This window comes from Sander lucioperca, chromosome 5, assembly GCF_008315115.2.
Source record: "Sander lucioperca isolate FBNREF2018 chromosome 5, SLUC_FBN_1.2, whole genome shotgun sequence".
Classification (NCBI taxonomy): Eukaryota; Metazoa; Chordata; class Actinopteri; order Perciformes; family Percidae; genus Sander; species Sander lucioperca.
In genome coordinates this window covers 36,560,492-36,582,099 of record NC_050177.1, presented here as the reverse complement: position 1 = coordinate 36,582,099, position 21,608 = coordinate 36,560,492, and the positions used below count along the sequence as shown (strand labels likewise).

Here is a 21,608-nt window from a genome sequence, read left to right as displayed (position 1 = left end):
GTTTGTTTTTAGCCGTATGTCTATTTCTGTGTATGTATGTTGAGACTGAGAGCAACAAAAAGCCAGAGTCAGATTCCTTATGTTCCTTCCAGTATGTTCACACTTACTTGGCCATTAAAGCTGATTCTGATTTTTCACATATAAGGACACTGATTCATAATATATAGTAGTATATATAACTATACACAAACACCATTGTTAACAGACTAAGATCATACATTCATGTGACATTGCCTAGAGTCTTCTTCACAAGACAAGAAAGACAAAGGAGAAAATAAACACATAAAAAAAGAAAAAAAACAATGTTATACAGAACTTTTTATACTAGCATGACAAAGGAAAATATTGGTTGCTTATATAGGCAGTCCATAATGGAAAATATTAGTTGCATTAGGGCTCATTTAAACTGTTGTGAAGACAAATTAATTTGAGTCTTTTTTCAGAAAAAAATGAATAACCAACATCTTAGATGTTGCCATGCCCATGGAACTTAGAGTATTGGAAATAATATTTGGAAAACTCAACAGCAAATATTAAGCAGCACAAATTAAATATTTACCTCTATTATTGGGGTGCTGACTGATGTTTCTATAATTCTTCTCAAAATATATATCAACAATCACCTTTTGAGTGCCTTTTAATCGATAATTATTTAATTTACATTTCTCTTATGACAACAAAAACATTGTCAATAGCAGAACAGTTAAGTAAAAGGCAAGGAGATTGAAAAAATAGACACGTTAAAACATGTTTTCACTGCCAAGTTGTCTTTTGCCATTAAATTAACATATCTCAGCAGTTTCTGTATAATTGAGCAGTGTAATTGTAATGTAATTCCTGTAGTTATATCCTTTGATTGTATGTTGAAGTAATTTTGTTTGTGATTGTCAATATGTGAAACAATGCGGTTAGAAGAATATTATGAGATATCTTTTCATCATTAGACCATATTTAATGGCAGTTTTCTTGCTGGCTGCACTTTAGCTTTAGTAGGCTGATGCATATACAGTAACTTGTTTGGCTACATTCCTCCTGTACATTGACACTACAGTTACACAGCTTCATAAAGTGCTACTAAAAATACTCCATGGTAATATGAATGGCAGTAATTTCTGTAGCTAGGCAACTGCCATGTGCAGCATGAATGAAAAAGGGTTTTTGGTCATAAATTGTAGCATTAAAACATTTGTTGAACATATTCCCAGTAATTTGAAGTGGTTTTGATATGCTATGTTAAGCTTCCCTGCTCATTGTTTTCACAAACATACAAAATAGTCAAATACAAATCACTTGTCATGGGTTTGACTTTATTTACTAGTATATTAACACATTACATGCTACAGAAAATAAAAAGGTAATTTCAATTGACTTGAAAGAATATAGTGTTATAATAAAATGGCACATTTTGATATTAACACAATTTTCACTGGCATTTTGCCATCCCTTACTTCTGGATGAAAGGAAATGAATGACTTCATGCAGGGCTACTAAAAAAAAATACTTCTTGGTGGCTTCATTGGCAACGCAATTCATCAGATAATGATTCTCTTAGCTAAGCACCTGCCATGTGTAGTGCGAGTGACAAAGATGCTTGATTTGATCATAACTACAGATAAAACTGGACTGTGTCAAAAGCTGGCAGTACACAAATGTTTCTTTCCATGGCCAGATTTCTCAGAGAAGTCAACCAAATATTTTTTAAATAGTAAATATTATTAAATTGGTTTGGAAGATGGCCAACTTGAAAATAAAAAGTGAGAACAGGACAGAGCTTGTCAGGCAAAGCTATAAGATCATGGAAACTAATGAGTGGGAGCAATCCAGGATAATTAAAAACCTTAAAAAAAGGAGGGCATATAATGCAAACTTCATGTAAAAGCGGTAAGTGCATTCTGTTAAAAATCAAATGTCATCTCCTTTAATCTCATAAACACTGGCAGAATATCCTTTCAGAAAGACACCATCTCTCTGAATGCTGTTATAGTGCCACCTAAAGGTGACATGGTGTGCTGGACAGAAATATTGTATTATGACTTCTGAGAGGAACCCTTCGCTTCGAAGAGACAGCGAGTTCTCACAGCTCAAATTCAAAGTGGCTCAACTCTGGCAAAGGTCTAATCTAGCCAGCCTCCTTCAGTCCAAACCAGTCTGCATTATGATATACGAAGGTGATGATTGTCAGGTGTCAACAAATAGATTGATTCAATCTCAACAGAAAACAACCTCTTCAGGGGGGAAAACAGTGACATAAAAAGTCTTTAAATAAAAGAGTGGCAGAGGATTAAGTGAGGAAGCACAAAGGAAATGCAGGCTGATAAGCCAGAAGATTAAAAGAACAAAACGGTGCAAGGTGGCAGTAAGATTATTGAAAAGGTTAAAAACAGAAAGGGAAGGTCCCAAATAATACAACTTTCTCTTTTCTTGGACACATTTGAGGAGATTTGAACACAGAGCAGTCTGTTTTCTAAGGTATATTTAGTGAGCTGAATGCAGAGCACAAATATGAGAAGACAGTACTAACTAACATAGTGGACAGTCTACATTCACTCTGTACAACTTCATTCATGTACTTGTCTGATGTATGGGAACACACGTGGCCTTGTGAGAGCTGGGGGCCAACAGATGTCAGTTTATCCATTTTGCACCAGCTACCCAATGCTCCCTCCCAACACGCAGCAGTGAAACGTGTACATCGAAACATTCCTCCCAGACAAAATCAGCTATGAAGAAAACTACAAAGTACAAACAATAAACAATATTTTAGCATGTAATGATAATCACATAGTACATCATTTCATAACAATATGTTCCTTTTTTTCTTCTTACAAAAGACTACTTGGTGGTACTTGGTCATGGGTGGATGGGGCTGAGGTGAGCCAAGGTGGAAGGTGTGGAGAGAATGAATGTAGTGTTGCCTTTATCTCCACCTCAACAATTGTCTTGAAGGTTCTCAGGTTCTCTGCTGGGGCCTGCTCTACGGCTAGAACTACATAAAGTTGCTGCTGGTCTCAACTCGGTTTTGTTTTCTCCATTTGATATTTGGTATGGGTGCTGGACTGGTCCTCGGTCCGTTCCTTTAGAACTGTACACCTCCAGCTGATTTAGCTCTTTCATTTCATTCTGAGACACAATATTCCTGTTAAATCTCCCCAGTGATAAAATGCTGCTGCGGGATTTGAGCCTTGCTGATCTCGTCATTCGCTGCTTGAGTTACCCTAGAATGATGCTGCATTCATGTCCAAGAAAAATGGTAGATGCAAACGTTTAACTAGAAAACACTCTGCCAGAGAATATTGTTCAGTTAAGTTTTGGAGATGCAAATGTTTGGTGTTGTAAACTTGTACAAACAAATCTTTGGTCGCACAAAAGGGGGATCTGCAAAATGGTCTCCGGAAGGAACTTGTTACACCACATACAATATTAAATGAAGTTAACTGGTTACACAATACAGGGGAATACAATTACATGGTTAAACGTAATTTGCTCTTACCAGTGTATCGCCGTATGTATTTTGTCCACAGCAAATTCCCGCCAATTGGCCCCAAACGTCCCAGTCAGAGAGTAAATGACGTAAACCTATTCTTTGTAAATCTTCACAATCATTTCCCGAAAGAACCAAGCAGGCCTGCCTTGTTGCACGATCCAGAGAATTATACTCAGTAAACGTAATACAACTTTTTTTTCTGCCACATGGCATCGTTTTGTCATTGATTACATGCCACTTTGCAACACAGTAATACAACAGAGACCTTATTTATTGATATTGATTGATTTCAATATCAATCCATCGAAGATTCTTTTGTACCTCAAGATAATGTTTCCAAAATCGTTTCAGTGGTTCATCAACTCGTAACAGGGTGACCGGCACTTCTGCATTCGCTTTGTGGCTCTTTACCAGCTATAACCGCACTATGCAAGTTTGCCAGATTGGGTAGCGGGTCTGTTCGAATGAGACATAAGAATAATGGTAACAGTAATGGACAATTCTGCTTCCAACCTGTAGGGGGACCGAAGAGGAAAAGTGCTTTGGTGTTGCTTTAAGGTTAGCCTAGTATAAAGGCGCTGGTTGACAAGTAGCTAATGCTAATGCTTGGTCTATAAAGTTAACATAAGATTACGACATCGCTCAACATGCTCAGTTATTTTTAGTATGATTGTTTTGACCACGGTTAACAACTCTGGGCTAACCCACGAATTCATCAGTAATGTTAACTGTACAGATAGACGATTAGTCTAATGGTAATTTAGCCAGCTAGCACACTCCTGTCTGCCTGCCTCACTCTCCCGGCGCTGCAAGGCTTCAGTCGGGATGAGAGCGGACAACAGCCCCGCGGACACATCCACAGACAGCCCCCAGCCAGCTAGCAGCCAGCCACTATCGTTACAGCAATCCAAACCCGGTCAGCACTTAACTCCGATGCTAAGGACGCTAACGGCAGTTTACTGAACCGTCGGGAAACAGACCCAGGCACTTGACAGAACAGCGGCCATTTGTAATGTTACACCTCCGTTAGCGTTACCGGTGCCCCACCACCACCAAAACGACTAATACTAATAGTAACTTAAAGATGTGGTAGCATTGGATCTGGACGGGAAGGAGAACTCTGGGAGTTGGAAGGGGTGTGTCGCGATTCTGCCTTCTCACACCGCGACACAGGTTTGTGGATCCGAGTGTTGCGATTTCGGTTTCATATCACATATCGTTACAGCCCTACTACCAGCAGAGAGTTACAGCAAACGTAAAGATACAGATTATGTGCTGGACTATTGCTTGGCTGGGCGCTGGTTGCCTGGCAACTGGTCCCAGCCAAGAAATAGTCCAGCACATAATCTCTATAAAACTGAACTGTCTTTTTAAACTTCATTTTTTTTTCAGGGAATTAAACAAACAAAATAGAATGTTTTAACTAGTTTTAACTTTAGGAGGGTCTCGTAAGCGCATTTTGTTACGTTCACCCACAGCTAGGCTAGCAGTTTCCCCCTGCTTCCAGTCTTTATGCAAAGCTACGCTAATGAGCTGCTGGCGGTAGCTTCATATCTACCGTACAGACAGAGTAGTATCAATCTCCTCATGTAACTCTTGGTAAGACAATGAATAGGCATGTTTCTAAAAATGTCAAACTATGCTTTCAACAAAAGTTCATAAAAGAAATTCAATAACGCAGCTTTAAACAAGACACAACACATGAAAACTGTGTTGTTACCCCCTCAAGTTGTTACTGTATTCCCATCTGACATGAATGCAGCACCCGTGATCCTACAGCGATGTAACCATGGCGACGGATGAAGACGAGGATGAAAAATGACACAGCACTGAGCAGTTATCTACTGGCTCCAATGCAGGAAGAGGAAGTGGTTGAACTCTGCGGCGAGGAGTCTCCTGAGGAGCGAGTGATGATAACGTGTCCACGGCAGGGACATGACGAGGGGATCTCTCTCTCGAAGGGTGTTGCCACATCCATGGAACAGGAGATACAGTTTAAAGTTTGACTGTAGAGTATATGACCCTTTTTTTTAAGTTAGTCAGTCAGAGCAGGTGGTGGAGAAGGGTGGGCATGATTATTCAGAGGGGTAGAAATGGAGGGTGTGTGCATTACAAGGGTCTGGCAAGGGCGTGTTTGTTTTGTTCTCAGTGATTCTCTGAAACTGTACTTGGTTAAAAGCTGGAGCAGACGTGAGGGGAGCAGGTGATCATGTGGAATGGGTTGGAAGGGAGGTAGGGAGGGGTGAGGAAGGGACTAATACTAGTGTCCAGGTTGCGGCCTGGCTGTCCGCTCTCAGCTGAGTTCATCCTCGGCGTTGTGCTGGTCCAGCAGTTTGACATGTGTGAAGGGAAAGTGGCCACGTTTGCCTTTACATTCACCCTCCCACTGGCCGTTCACATTTATTTTGGTCACCTTCACCATATCGCCCAGCTGGGGAGGGAGAGGAGAGACGAAAAGGGGTGAGAGAGTTCAGCAGCAAGGAGTCATTATGTGACAGATGAAAGGTCACAAGATTTCTTGTGAGCATTAAAAATACAGATAACTTTGTATCTTCTCGAATCCATTGTTGCCAGAGAAAGCTGGAAAAATTGTTGGATCAACAGAATATTAACATTTTTGATCATTTATTTATTGTTTCAGTCATTTATTAAGCAAAAATGCCAAATATCCACCGGTTCCAGTTCCACAGATATGAGGATTTGCTGCTTTTGTATCACTGTAAATTGACTTTTTTGGTTAAGGACTGTTGGATCTTGGATTCTGGGAATTTGTGCTAGGCATTTTCACTATTTTTTGACACTCTATAGACTAAATGACTAGCAGATTAACAAAAATTGAATGAAAAATAAACCCCCAAAACACCAAACAGTAGTTGCAGCCCTACTGCCAGGTGCAAGCATGTATGATTAAAATTGGACAGGGAGAGCAGTGGTTGTTCCAGTGTCACTGAAACTGAGCAAACAAGGACTAACCGACAGTTCCAAAGTTCAAGTCAATGTGGGTGACGACTAAATAGTCAGGGGTTTGAGTGGCGTGGGCACGCTTAAAGCTTACACTCCGACACTCCTCCAGGGCACATAGTATCAGTTTGATGACCCGTTACCAGTTAAGACAATCTTCCTTGTGTTAAATCAATGTGTAACTGGCCGCACTGACTCAGTCAAGGTTTTTTTCTGTTGCTGGTGCAGTTTTAGTATTTTTTTTTCCACCTAATGCAGCTCAACAGTGCACACTTAAAATTAGATACGCAATTTAGGTATGTTCGACAGCTAAATGGTTCTGCATTTCCTTTGATGGTTTCTTTTAGTATAGTCCAAATTGTTTAGTACGCAACAATTATTTTCATTGTCGACTAATCTGCAGTCTTTTCGATTAGTCATTTGTTGAAGAAGAACATGTTTATAAACAAAATATTAATTTTTTTTTTTTTTTTTTAAATAAGTTCTGGTTATCCATAACTATTTTAGGTTTTACTATTTGGGGTTTTAAAAAAGGAAAAATGAAAGAGTAGCATTCGGAACGTTGTACTGGTTTTAATAACATTTTTTAGCCATTCAGGTGCAAAGATTAGGTCGAGGACTGAGCCTCTGTATATGGGCGCGTGCTCTACCAGGTCGCTACCCAGGCACCCGCTTAAGAATTTTCTTAAAAGCTGGTTGTAACATTCTGTTTTGCATTTACATTTTTCTTGTGAATTTCTAAATCCTCTAGGACTTAAAATAAGATATTATAAAAAAGATGATGACTATGTAGTTTAGTATACTTCCTAGGTACGGTTATTCATAAGTCACAGGACTGATCAATGGGCTGTATATAAGGAAACTGGAAACAGAAACAACATCCGACACCATTCTGAAGAAGACAAGCTAGCCTGAAACGTTTGAATAAAGCATGGTGTACTGGAGAAGAGAGTGTGCAGTCGTTTTCATTTTGATGTCCGTCTAACAGTCCAGAACCCAAACATATTTCATTTGCTATCTGACAAAGAGCAACAACTCAAACATAACCTTGTTCCAGCTTCTTAAATGTAGGGATTTACTACCTTTCTCTCTCTCTATTATGATTGTAAATTGAATATCTTTGGGACTGTCGGTTGGAAACAAACTGTGGTTCAAAGACTTCACCTTAGGCTTCAAAAACAAGTAACAGCATTACACATACATATAACCACCTGAAACAGGGATTCAGCATTATGGACTTGACAGTGTTATTAAGACGACAGACGGGGCCAGTATACACAGTATCATTAAACTAATACATGTAAGTTAAGTTAGTCTCATTTACCACAGGTAAGGAGTGATCTTCACAATCAGAGAAGGTTTTCTGAAGACAACGAGACAAGGAAACATGAGCTAATTATTAACTGTCCTTGCTGAGTCACTACTAGCCAACTGGAGTGGAGAAAACATGCAGCCTTACATAGGTCTAAGCCAGACAAGTCCTTCACAGGTGGGAGTGCCAGAAACCAACTCATACAAAGGATCCATCGGTCATATGTAACTGAGCAAAGTTAAAATAAACAAAAGTTTTTCTGGCTGACAAAAGCTGGAGAAAGAAATCAACCAACAGCAGACTAGTGGCACAGATTTGAGGAGTCCAAAGATGGATCTGTATTTCGTATCTTACTAGCGTTGCAGGGCAGGAGAGACAAGAGCATACTCCGACTAGTCTGCCTCCGAGTCGGACTCCTGGCTCAGCTTGACTCCTGGCTTCACAGAGACCAGAGGAAACGGTACTGTTCCCAAACACAAACTATTTCCTTCCCCCCCAACGACCTGCTCCGTGGGAGCCCCGCTCTCGCTTCCGGACAGTTTAACAGCCCAGCCACCGTGAGCAGGGAGCAAAGCTTAATGGCAGTTTTCATATTGGGGCACCCTATTATGTTAAAATCATCTTTCTTTATATTCCAAAGAGATGAAGCCAATGAGCTAATAAACATTTTGGGCAGACTTTATGCAGATGTTTCTTTAATATCACTGGACTGATCGCTGCAAAAGAGATATTAAATCAACAGCTTATCTAGAAACTACAGAGATCTGGCTGTGCACTTTCTGACCTTGATGATTTCTATTCACCCTGCTCAACAAATACTATGTTTTGTAGTAATGGAAAAAGAAAGCGAAAGAATGTGAGCTCAGTCTTGATAGGCTTAAAGGGCTGGCCATACATCCTTCTTCACTAACTGTCTCCTTTCCTCTAGCACATGTTAAGAGGATGCATAGAGTCAGGAAAAAACACCACACACACACGTCCATATTTACCTCTAAGGCCAGGGCAGTCTTGTCATAGGCATTAGGCACCCTCTTCTGTATGGCCCTGGCATAGACAGGTCCATTCTGGAGATTTGGGAGAGGGGTGGGCTGGGCGTACTGGCTGGGGTCTCCCAGCAGCGGAGGGCCGGACTGTGCTGCAGAGCCGTCAGAGTTCCCTAGCATTCCCATTCCTCCCAGCGGCCCCCCAGGAACGCCGGGCCCTGCCACCGAACTCGGAGACGCTGGTCGGTACTTCTCCACGTACGGCACTGGGATCATCCCCGCCCGGCCTTCAGAGTTCTGGGCGTTCCACCACTGCTCCTCTGGCTTCTCCAGAACTCGGAGAATATCGCCCTTCCTAAATGGGAGATCCTCCTCGTCATTGCCGGGAAAATCGAAAAGTGCTCGGACATACTCGTCTTCCAGGCGAGGCGGGGGACCGCCGGGGCCGAGGCTGATGAAGGAAGTGTGTTTGGACTTGTTAATGGGTTCTATTAAGGTGGTGGTGTCCAAGTAGTGGATTTTGTAGAACTCTAGCAAAGCAGGGAGAGCATCGAACTCCTGGTCACCGATTCGAAACCTCGGATGGGCCAAAACTGGTGAAAATGAGGAAGGATGGAAGAGGAGTCAGAATCAGAATATGATTTAATGCTAAGCAAGTAACACAAGAAATTTGCCTAGGTGGATGGTGCATACATTAACATATTAAAAGGAAATGTTTAATGATAAAAGACGCAATAAACTTAACAAATATGTACAATATAACTGTCTAACTATAAGGAAAGAAGGCTGTATGGTTTAGTGCAGGATGTGCAACAATGCTGAGGGAGTGTGTGCAAAAGTTCAGAATAATTAGTATATGCAATGGTCAGGCATATAGTCCAGGAAGAAAAAAACATATAATTTCTCATTCAACATACTACTTGCTCTTGTATGTTCAAATCTGGAAGATCTGAAGCATATCTATTTATGTAACTAAGCATGATGGTGGTGCTTTCCAGAGTGACAAGGAAGGATTTTTGTTTCCTTATTTTGCATTTCTTTCCTCAGGCATATTTGTTTTGTTCCTTCCAATTAAAGGTCTGTGTAGTTTTGAAAAAGCATGAGGATATACAACAAATATTCGTCTGCAATGCAATGCCCACACAGGAAAACCCCAGAAGAGGCAGGCGACAACGGCTGGTCAAAGTCTATTAAAACCTGGCACTATGACAGACTTTTGAACATTTAGAACTCTCTCAGGGTCAGTGTCAGCTGATAAGTTAGGCTCACTTTAAAAGGTGTATTTTAGTGACAAAAACGTGCACCAAAACGTGATTTACTGAACCAATGTATTGTGTACTATCTAGTGAGTTGTCTGTCTGAGTACTCGTGCAAGGTCTGAAACCATTGCAACGTAACAAGCCAACATTAAATTGACACATGTTTTAATGTGTCTGGCCTGCCTATTCTCCATACAAGAGAGTGGAAAGGCACTATTGCGCATCTCTTTTGGTGCAAGTCATGCAAGAATGGTCACATCAGCATCTCCATAATACCGAGGCCCTCCAAACCACTCTGTTATCTTACCTGGACCGGATTGTCGGTTGTTGCTGATGCTGTTAATTATGTAATGCGAGACTTTGGAGTTCTCTGATACCGAGAGCACGTAGTCGCCGGGGCTGGTGATGGAGTCCCGGACCAGAAACACGCCGTGCCTCTGCCCCTGCAACAGAGACACAGCCTCCTGCCTGCTTAACCGACCCCAGTACCAGCTGCCACGGTCCTCAGCGTCAAAATTTCCGGCCATGATAACCACTCCAAAGCCGAGGCTTCACCGGGCCTTCCCTTCTCTCCCTCCCGTTATCCACAAGCAAAGCCTTCAACTCATACAAAAACTTTAGCGCCTAGAGCACGTTTAGTAAACAGGCGACATCCGCAGCTGGCCGTCTGGACATCAATTCGCCGATATAGAACCACAACCACGAAATAAAAAGGACTCTTATTCAGTTTATGAGCGGAATTAAGCTCTAATAATCATGTAATGCGTTTAAGCGACAGAATTTCAGCTACAACCCAGCGACCGATGACAACTAACTTCAAAAACTGAAATGGCGGATACGGGAAAACAAAAAAAGACACCTCTCACCGGATGTGACGCAGTAATTATGTGCACCAGACGCACCAGTGTCAAGTTAGTCAGAATCTAAGAAAGTAAAAACTATCAAAATAAAACCATTTAGAGCGGCAAAATATTATATTGCTAATCATACACACTTTTAATCATCAGAAAAAGTCTGAATGCAACAACGCCATTTGGTGATTATTCTATTATAAACTTGGCGTCGCATAACAAATAGTTAGGTGTATATTTTCTTTTTTAAAGGTGACACATTTTGCAAGCTCTAATTATGGAGTAAATTGCTCTTCCAGTTCCTGTTAACTCTGTTTAACTTGACGGGCCTGTCCTTTATGTTGGTGGGTTGTTGTCAAATAAAAAGCTCTGCCTCAACATCGAAGGTGCTGTATTTACACTGGGGACAAATACACTTCCAATTTTGCTCCCACGAGAATTTAGAAGCTCTCAAAAATATGTCTAGCACATTTAACCCGGTAAATAGCGGCTTGGTTGCAAATTGTAAGCTTGGCCACTAGATGTCAGCCAAATACTATTAGATTACTATATACTAATCCTTAATCGTTTCAATATCCATATTGTTATGGATGAATGTTGTGGTCTAATATCCAATAGAACCAACATAACCCTAAATACATTAAGGATTAACTTTAAAAATAAAAATAAATGATTAGGCCTACCTTATAGTTGCAGACAGAAACCAAGGCACTATTTAACTGAACTAAAACTATCATCATTCTGTATCAATCAAATTTTGAAGCCACTGGTCTTGTGGGCCAAGTAGGGCAAGTGGGGCAAAGCAATGCTTGCAACCGAAAAAGTGGTTTTAGTGGTAGCTACTGAGTAACCTAGAAATTCAAAAATGTTTTGGATTATTGCATGACATAAAAATTCCTCGGTTGCTGCTGTTATTTGTTCTACAACGTAAGGTCAATGGCTAAATATAATAGTTTTAAATGTGCTTGGCTCGAGAGAATGCTATGTGGGGATAGCCCCATGCTCGCAATGTCAAGGGAGTGTGGGAAAACAACAATACACGACACGCCCAAAGCCTTTTGGATGCCATAAATTTGATGCCATGTAGGGCTGATTGCCTATTCCCTCACTGCAATTTGATTGGCTATTTGCCAAGTACTGTTGCTTAGCATTTCTACCTCATTTGCTCATAGTTGGCAGATGTTAGCGTTTCTTTTAAAGAATATAGTAACTGCGGTCACCAGTAGGCTATTATCTACAGCACATATTTAAAAGTCTGCCTTTTAAAGAAAAAACTTGACACCTCTGTGGCCACCTCGGCAGGATATTGTTATAAACCAACCATTGGTAAAAAAAAATTGCTGCTAGCTAGCAGAAGAACAGACTTTCAGGATCTCATACATCTTTTTGAGAGGATTACCGAACATTAAAGCAGCAGGACAACTCAGTTAAATGCACACATTTATGCCATAGTTAGCAAATAGTCTCTTCTCTGGGTGCCAACACTGGATATAGCTGACACCTATATCCAAACATTTGCTGTGGATGACAGATCTCGAGCAGTCATAATATTCAATCACAAAAGTAAGAAAATGCAGGATTTGTTTTTGTATCATAGATTTTATTGGGATCCATGGCAAAACAGAAAATTATATGTTTTACAATTTCATCTGTAAATGAATGCACAGAGCATTCTTTGCAATATACATGAAAATGAAAGAGCCATATAAGCTTTAGGTAAAGGGTGACAGAAGAAGATACTGTATAGAGAATAATACAGAGGTATACTGTATATTGAGAAATATATATTGAAGAAAGACTCATGAAGAGAGAAAAGACTCAAGATACTCTGCCTTCAGATTCATATTATCACATTTCTTTTACATTTCACAACATATCAGCAGTCTTTGAGCAATACATAAACGGCATCTTCACATCTTCTGGTCACTTAAAGCATTCATAGCCCGTCCTGCTCTATGAGTCCAAGGTAAACACAACGTTAAACGTTACGTTTTACTCTAACATATGAAAGGACTTTAGTTACTTTGCATGTAGTGACGAGCAGAGAGAGTTTTCAGTCATTGTGCCTGACCTTTGTACAAAGAGCCGATGGTGAAACAGACCTACAGAGCACTCTGGGAGAGAACACCACAGAACAATAGACTAGTGGCTACAATCTGAATTACATATCTCTATATTCAAGCATTTTCCGGCCAAGTTAGTCCGTTAGTCCGTGCTGCAAACAAACTTTTTTCTTGTTAGGGTGGATGACTTTTGAAAAGATTTCAAGAAACCATGTTCATGCATTCTTGTGTGGAATCAAGTTATGGGCAGATCGATTTGTATCCTTTGGAGTTTTGCTACTTTTTGCAAAATACGGAATGTACTAGGCCCTATATTTAGGCTACTACACTCTGTTATAGTACATGCACGTTTGACAGCTAGTACTGCCCGCCCCACAAAACATCTCTACAATGCATTACCAGTAATGGTAAGAATAAGTCAAGTCAAATTTATTTATAAAGCCCATTAAAAAACAACCCACATTGACCAAAGTGCTGTACAGACCAGAGGAGGTAGCTAAAATCACAAAAAAGGACATAAACACGTAGGCTATTGCACACAGCTTATAGGCACAAATAAACAGCTCATAGGCACACTAAGACAGAGATCAGCCACATCAGGAGGATTTGCTAGTGAATAAAAGTGCGTTTTGAGCCTGGGCTTAAAAGAGCCAATATGGGGGGCACAGATCTGATAAAGAGGGGAATGCTGTTTCACAGTCTAGGGGCCGCAACAGTAAAGGCGTGGTGTCAGGAGCCTGGCTGCGGCATTCTGAACCAATTGCAGTCGGGACAGGAAAGACATAATATACAATATACATGAAGTTGCAGTATTCCAAGCGAGAGGATATAAAGGTGTGGATGGTTTTCTCAAGATCTTTGAACGAGAGAAACAGCTTGATTTTAAAGTTGGAAGAAACTGGCTTTTACTACTAATCATGTCTAAGTTTTTTAAGATAAAATATTACTTTTAATGATTGATTCAGCATCCCACTTGTATGTAGGTAGGCTATGTAAGCTCAATATGATGTTACAGAAATGTCACTAACCAATGATCTGTTCTTTTTGAGGGGCAAGTAGGACACGTCCCAGTTCGAGAGAGCGGTTTATTTGATCTTGTTCATAGCTGCCGGGCTGTCTCGACGCAAGTCACTTGTTGACGTCATCTATCAAGACAATTATTCTTGTTCATTCATTGTTTTTTCCTGATATTTTGAGCGACTGCACCACCGTAGCAGGCACCGTGAGCAGTAAGCTACCCTACGATAACAGCGAGTGTGTGGGCAGTATGAGTGGGAAAAGTCGGTAGATTCATAAGCACTCGGTATGTTCGACAGGCTGACTCGGTAGTCATTCAAAAATTTGTTTGTTCATTTTCGCCCATCACTAGTGGAATCAGATCAAAATACTGAATCGGTTCGGTTAATGGCTTCCAATGAGTTTAAGATCAAACTGCACTGAATCCTTCCTATCAAAGGTGGGTGACAATGAGTGATGCAATGTTTCCATTAAAAGCTCACATCCATGTTGATGTGTTAGTCTAATTCCAGTTGTTATCTCTTTGCTTCGATTTGCAGTGGCTTTAACATAAAAGCAGACAAGTGCATGGCTTTAGCACATTACAAACCACAGTAAACCTGAGAATAGAAACTATACGCTTCTACAAATTTAAATTATATATATATATATATTTTTTTTTTAAATCGTTTGGAATAGATTTCATTCATTCATTAATTTATTCATTCATTCAAGAGTTCTTGATGTTGAAGTCAAATGCGTGAGTCGGTTTGAACATGAGCATCGGGTCTAACCACTGACTAACCTTTATGTGAAGCCAGTGATCCACACTGACCAATTAGTTGATGGTATGCAAACATTTACATCACAATCTGAACTCACTATACAGCAATCAATATTTGACGTCTGACTTCAATTGCTGAAAAATCAAGACAATCTTTTTCTGTCTCATTCACTATGTATGTAGTCTATATCCACGAAAAAAAGATTTCACTCTTTTCAGCCGGATGTTCGTTACCTTGCACTTTCTTTCATTTTAAACTGCGGTTGATTTATGAGGACTATGGTTAACTGCTCCTCAGATCTCTGCAGGGTAAATCCAGACAGCTAGCTAGACTATCTGTCCAATCTGAGTTATCTGTTGCACAACTAAAACAACTTTTAAACATATAGATGTTCCACCAAAACAAGTTCCTTCCCGACGCTATTGTGCAGCGGCACAACAGCTCTGTCTGGCGCTTAGCGCCGGCCATGGCAATGGCAGAAATGTCAATAAACCAGAGCATGTTTTTCTCCCATCCCGTAATGCTGTGTGTACTCGCCAGACCCTCCTCCGCAGCGCTGTAGAAGAAGGTCTGGCAATGCGAGACTACTGTATATGTGATGATGATGCCAGTGATGATGCACTCAGCTGACCTGCCCACTACTGTTCAGCATCACAACCCATCTGCCTCTCTGTTTAAAGGGTTCACTGCACTGAGCTGTTTGTAAAAATTGATTTTGCAGCGTCAATGCATTAATAGCTTATTGTTAAGGTAGCTTAAAGGGAAGTTTCTCTTTGTAATCGGCTTTAGGTGGAATGCCATTGAATTTAGTTTAAGTTCTCACAATTCCCTCCCACAGCGATAAACAGATACAATACTCTGTAGGTTAAAACAAACAGTATTATAAAACAGGGGTTGCTTTTTGTCAGTTGTTTTCAAAATTGCATATGCTAAATTGTTGATTTTGCTGTGAAGTCACTGGATTCCTATTAGAAATGTATTGGATAACCTTTAAATGATTACTTGCCTTGCTTTTAGTGGCTCTGCTAAATGAAAATCTGAATACAAATCCATTCATTTTAATGACACCATGCCGTACTTGCAAGTCACCTTTTTAAATAAAATCAAATCAACCCACAGAAGGTTATTTATACTAGTTATTTAGAATTCTCCTTCCATTTAATTTGAGTTTCTAGAGATTGTTTCTTGCTTATCAGAATATGGTTTCAATAAAATCTTTCAGACAGAAAACAGCTTTGCATGTTATTCAGTAGAGTACATATCTCTGCCAAGTCCTAATCCTTTCAGAGGTAATATATCCTGCTAGCAGAAAGACAGTGTCTGTTGGTTGAATTCTGCATAAATAAGCAACAAATACCGTATTGTAAAGAGGCACTCCAACAATTTAGTATTGCACATCCATAAAGTTGGAGGATTTGCAGCAGGCTAAGACCCGGAAATTTACTGGCTTCTTGCACACCAAAAAGTCTATGTGACAGATGTGTAGACAAACATGCTGGTCTATATGAAATTTGCCTGATGATGTGTTGCAACTGCATGCATCAGCATGCCATTAAAGGCCTTCATTTTTTATGCCACACACATTAACAGCTCCAAAGGTGAATGTATTGGCGCCTGAGGCACCTGTCTGGGGAAAAGTATGAATGCATTTATTCATTGTTTTTTTCAATGTTTTATGATGGTTTATTCTATATATATTTATTCTAATTAAAAATCTGGTTCACCTTTTACCCACAACATTATTCATGTACACAAACACAGCTTGAACTATCCCAGACCACAAAAGTAACATATATATAAATCCTTGAATTGAGTGGTATTCCTCTTTAAATAGCTAATCTACAATTTAAACAAATAAACAGATAAAAACTATGCTATATATACTATACATCCAAAAATAAAGTTTGTTTCTTAAAGCTTTGCATGGACTATAAGTGACACATTGAATGAAAAGCACAGGCCGGGTGAGAGCTACATACTTCAAAAAGATATATTTGTTGTAACCCAGCAGACACGTGAATGTGATCAGCTGCGGCCTATATATAAACACAGCGCTGTAAGCATGTGGTGCACACTAGTGTAAAGTACCGTGAAGCATGACCTGGATTATGAGAACAAGGCTTCTAAATATTTCAACTTGATACCCCAGCACTTTGCTTTGGGACACATGGCAATAATTATCACATCTAGCCACTGTAAAGCAAGTCCTTGTCCTTCCAAAACCGGACACTTTATTTTACTGTTTTCCTTACAATCATCAGGCCTTTACTGTCTCCTTTTCAGTCGCTTTTTTCTTTTGGTTTCAGCGGACTAATTTAATCTTCAGAGCACTTCTCTTCCAGTAACGCACGGTGCATCTGTTGATGTTTTAAGGAGCAACTGATTTCCACAAAGCAGTCGGCTTGACTTTTGATTTCCGTCTGTCTTCCGATCCATCTGGCTAGCCGTGGACGTATGTGGGAGGGAAACATTTTATACATTACCATGTCTAGTTTTTGGCAAACACAGGGCCCTGACTATTTTTATATTTTCTTTTCTCTCTTTTTTTTTTTTAATCTTTCAACAACACTCTTAACCAGTTCCGGGACGTGTCACAGGCACATGTAGGTATCACCAGGGTTACCAGGAGGAAAGGACCCGAATAAAAATAAAATAACATTCTATATATAAAAGCCTCATGTGATATAATTATTCAGTCTATTCTATGCAATAGCATCCCTAATCTATTCGTACTTTAAAAACAGAAAGTTACGATAAAATGGACGTCCTGTTGGGGATTGTCTTCTCATGTTACAGTCACCGAGAGTCACCTGGGTTCAGCTGTCACTCTGCCAGTATCTGAACGCTCTGGTGGCTGGTCACAAATCAGATCAGTGGATGGAGTATCCAGTGGCATGTTCATATGGATTACATCCTTCCCACACTGCAGCCTGTCTGACCTCGAGCACACTCGGTTATCCTCTGCAGGAGACAAAGTCTTCTCTTGCCTCCTTCCACACAGGACTCGACACAGGAGGGGAAACATAAGCAGAGCAGAGCAGGGAGCAGCAATCAAGTCAAGTGGTCTGATTGGTCTGTCACATCATCTAAGTCGACTTCCTCCATTCTCATTGGCTCAACTGCTGCAGAGGAGTGTTGTGACTGGCTGGAGCGGGACCGGTGGGAGGAGCGGCTCTGTGTGTCGTCATCATCGTCTGCCATCGCTGCTCTCCTCCCCGGCCGCTGCTCTTTCCTCTTCAACTCCTTCTCTGCCTCCTCCCCTCTCCACCCCCTCCTTCTCTCCCCTTTCCTCTGCTCCTCCACTGTCCACATGCTCTCATCCTCGTCCTCCTTCCCCTGCACCTCCCTGTCAAAGTCCAGCAGCTCCTCCATCATCTCCTCTATCTCCATCTCTCCATCCAGCTCCTCCTCCACCTCCGACCGGAGCTCACCCATGCTCTCAGTTCGGTTGTCGTCTGTCTCCTCCTCTTCCCCGAGCCCCCTCAGCCTCTCGGGGGGGTCGCTGGCCTGACTCTCTCCGAACTCCAGGATGGTGGGCAGGTTTCCCTGCTTGGGACAGCGTTTCCTCAGGCTGAGCAGGAAGGGCTGCGGCAGGGAGAAGATGTCCACATTGTTGCCCAGGTCTATCCATGTCACGCTAGGGAAACTGCCGGGATCCTAGAGTCGAGAATATCAACATACTGAATAAAAATATCCTCATCATCATCGTCATCATCTCATTTTATTTCAAGTCAATTACTGCAAGCTAATGAAATCGCTGTTACGACAACTGTCCACATCTACCAGCTCTTACACACACCTGAAATACAGAAAGAGGTGTCTTTATTTACGACAAATGGAGCTTAAACTCTCAGTAGCAAACACAGTTAAATGTTTCAGCCACATGTTCTAATGGCTGTTAGGTGCTGTTTTCAAGACTGAGACTGTAATAAAGCTAGAAAAGCTTTCTAAAACTAGAAAATCCACATATATATATACAGTATATATATTATATTTATTATATAAATATATTTATATATATATATATATATATATATATATATATATATATATATATATTTTTTTTTTAATTTTATTTTATAAATGTGGCTAGCATCATTGTCTGCTAAACCGCCATCCTTGTTACTTCCAGCAGTTGGCGCCAAAGAAAGAAATGCTTTTAACAAGAACATTATATATATATATATATATATATATATATATATATATATATATATATATATATATATATATATATATATATATATATATATATCATTATTATTATTATTATGAGAAACTTAGAAACTTTACCTGTGTTTTGATCAGAAACTAGATGTAGTTCCTCCAGCAGGATCTAAACTAGCAGGACCTCACTTCACCTAGTTCTACATGCCAAAAAAGCCCTTAATCTGGAGCTAGTACTCTCCGATGGTTCAGGGACTACTGGGGCGATGTTTGCAATACTGAACGTCTGTGATTGGTCAAAGAAAGACTGTGCAGCACCTCTGTATTGTATGTCTCCTTTACATCCATTCGTTACATCCAATCAGACATCAGAGTCACTCAACAGTAAATATAAAGAACATCATGCATCTGTGTTGCTGTTTCCCCCAGTGTGAACCGGGTGTGAACATTGCATCTCATACCTGGCTGTCATTTTTTGTGCCAAATTTTCACGCTTCTTTAGATGCGGTGGAAACACAAATGCACAAAGGTACTTTTTAGTTTCTAGTTTTAGTTCCTAAATTTAGGTGACAACATTCTCTGTAACAGAAAGCAAGGGATCTCGTTTACAGGAACTACACTAATATTATTCCACTATATTGGAATTATATTTGACAAATATATGAAAACATTAAAAAGATAAGTGACTTGCGGACCTTTAGGGCGTCAGTCAGCTCCTTCAGAACAGCTCTGGTCAGCCTGTTTCCGTTCAGTGCCAAGGTCTCCAGGTGTGGCAGGACGGCCAGCGTGGGCAGGAGCAGGAGGAACGCCTCATCCGTCAAGTCGGTGAAGCCCATCTCCAGGCTGACCACGATGGACGCATTGCGCTGTAGGTATGCACACAGACGCTCCATATCCCGTGCCACCAGAGGGATACCGGACAGATCCAACGCCCCGCTGGACAGAGGGGCCGAAAGCACCGCCTTCAAACTGGAGTTGGACACATGAGCAAACATTAGAGCCAATATGCTTTTAAGGGCCAGCAGTAAGATTGTTGGTTTAGGTTATATTGTACCAATTATGCATCTGATTACGTTGATTTCTTTTCTGTCAATCTTCTTTTCTGTCAATCAGATAATTCTACAGAAGCCCTGAAAAGCAAGTGAGAATTTTATTACTCTGATCTAAATTGTTTTCTCTCATGTATTTATGACTTAAGAACAGGTGAAACAAAAAAAGGTTTTGCCAAGATAATCTTTCTAAGTTCCTTAAAAAAAATGGTGAAATGGTGGGAAGGGTGACCTATAGCTGTGCTGTTGGATTTTACAGCGGCTTTTGATATCATTGATCACAATTTGTTTTGCAAATAGGAAACAGACTGTGTACTTTAATGGGAGTTTTTCTGAAGTAAAATCAGTAAGCTGAGGAATTCCACAAGGAAACTGTTTGGGGCCATTTCTATATTCCATATTTACCAATGAATTACCTTTAACCTTGGGTAAAATGGGTAAAAAATAACCAACTGGTTCTTAATGTATCTAAAACTACAAGCATTGTATGTGGAACAAAAAAAATCTGTTATTTAATGAACCAAAATTGAATTTATATGTTGAAGGTATGACAGTTGAACAGGTACAAAGGACCAAGCTTCTTGGTGTAAAGTAGACAGTAAATTATCCTGGTCTCAACATATTGATGGGGTGGTGAATAAAATGGGCAGAGGTCTCTCAGTTATAAGGAGATGTTCAAATTTTCTCCCTAAAAATGTAATGGGAAACGTCATTAAAACGATTGTCCTATCCCATTTGGACTACTGTTCAGAGGTTTGGTAAGGTGCTGCCATATCAAATATAAAAAAATTGAAAATTGCTCAGAATAAGGCTGCACATCGCTTACAACAATGCCCATATAGATCTAGCGTTGATGCAATGCATGGCTGCCTATCCTGGTTAAGTGTAAGGAATAGATTAACTGCCTCATTGCTCAACTTTACTAGAAATATTTTAGTGACTAAACTGACGAGGGTGTTGTATCAGCATTTCTGTCTTAGTTCTGATGAACATGACTACAGCACTAGGCATGCCACACAAGGCAGATTCACATTATCTAAGGTAAGAACAAATAAAGGGAAAAACACTGTAGTATATAGAGCCATGAGTAATTGGAACACTATGCCTAGTTATGTCATTCAAGAAAATAGAAAATTTAAATTAAAAATATTACTTAAAGAACATCTCCTAGCTGAGCAGTTCTCTGCATTTGCTAATATTCAATGAATGCTGCCAGTCTCATTAAGGGTTTTATGTGTGCTTTCGTTTGGTCTATGTCATAATCTCATCTCTACATTCTGTGAATAATTTAAACTAGGTCCTGTGTTGTGTTGTGTTGAATGTTAGCCTATGTCTTATTATTTTGGTTGTTTTTCTTTCTGTGATGTGTTGAATGTTGTTTTGTTTGGTGGTTGTTTTTAATGTAATTATGCATGGCAATGTATAGCTGCACACATTTTGGGTGGACCCCAGAAAGAATAGCTGTGGCTATGGCCCCAGCTAATAGAGATCCCAATAAATCAAATCAATGTTACACCCTGACCCAACAAAGGTCCAACCAGTGATATGCTTTCCGTGAGTAAATGTTGGTGCTTGATGTACAAACAGAACCACCATTAAGGGAATAGTTTTACATTTTGGAAAATAGGCTTTCTTGCCGTGTAAGAAGATCAATATCACTCTTATATCTGTCTGTTCAAAATGAAGCTGGAGCCAGCA

At 40.2% G+C, this 21,608-nt stretch overlaps 2 protein-coding genes and 1 long non-coding RNA gene across 3 annotated transcripts in view; all 3 read right to left on the bottom strand.

Moving 5' to 3' along the window:
- Positions 1-1,286: 1,286 nt before the first annotated feature.
- Positions 1,287-3,721, bottom strand: LOC116038941. The gene is made up of 2 exons (XR_004102206.2): positions 2,827-3,721; positions 1,287-2,732 (listed from the first exon to the last, which is right to left on the bottom strand). It is a non-coding gene; the product is annotated as an uncharacterized LOC116038941 (long non-coding RNA).
- A 1,787-nt stretch (positions 3,722-5,508) lies between these two features.
- crk (v-crk avian sarcoma virus CT10 oncogene homolog) lies at positions 5,509-10,862 on the bottom strand. The gene is made up of 3 exons (XM_031283664.2): positions 10,307-10,862; positions 8,747-9,333; positions 5,509-5,915 (listed from the first exon to the last, which is right to left on the bottom strand). The coding sequence occupies exons 1-3, from the start codon at positions 10,524-10,526 to the stop codon at positions 5,778-5,780; spliced, it is 945 nt and encodes a 314-aa protein (XP_031139524.1). The 5' UTR covers positions 10,527-10,862; the 3' UTR covers positions 5,509-5,777.
- A 4,749-nt stretch (positions 10,863-15,611) lies between these two features.
- The window catches only part of lrrc75a (leucine rich repeat containing 75A), a 45,808-nt gene continuing 39,811 nt past the window's right edge, over positions 15,612-21,608 (bottom strand). The window contains exons 4-5 of the mRNA XM_031283659.2: positions 19,557-19,830; positions 15,612-18,351 (exon numbers count right to left, since the gene is read on the bottom strand). Of these exons, the coding sequence (XP_031139519.1) occupies positions 17,746-18,351; positions 19,557-19,830 (880 nt within the window). The 3' untranslated portion in view covers positions 15,612-17,745. The remainder of the gene's footprint in view (positions 18,352-19,556; positions 19,831-21,608) is intronic.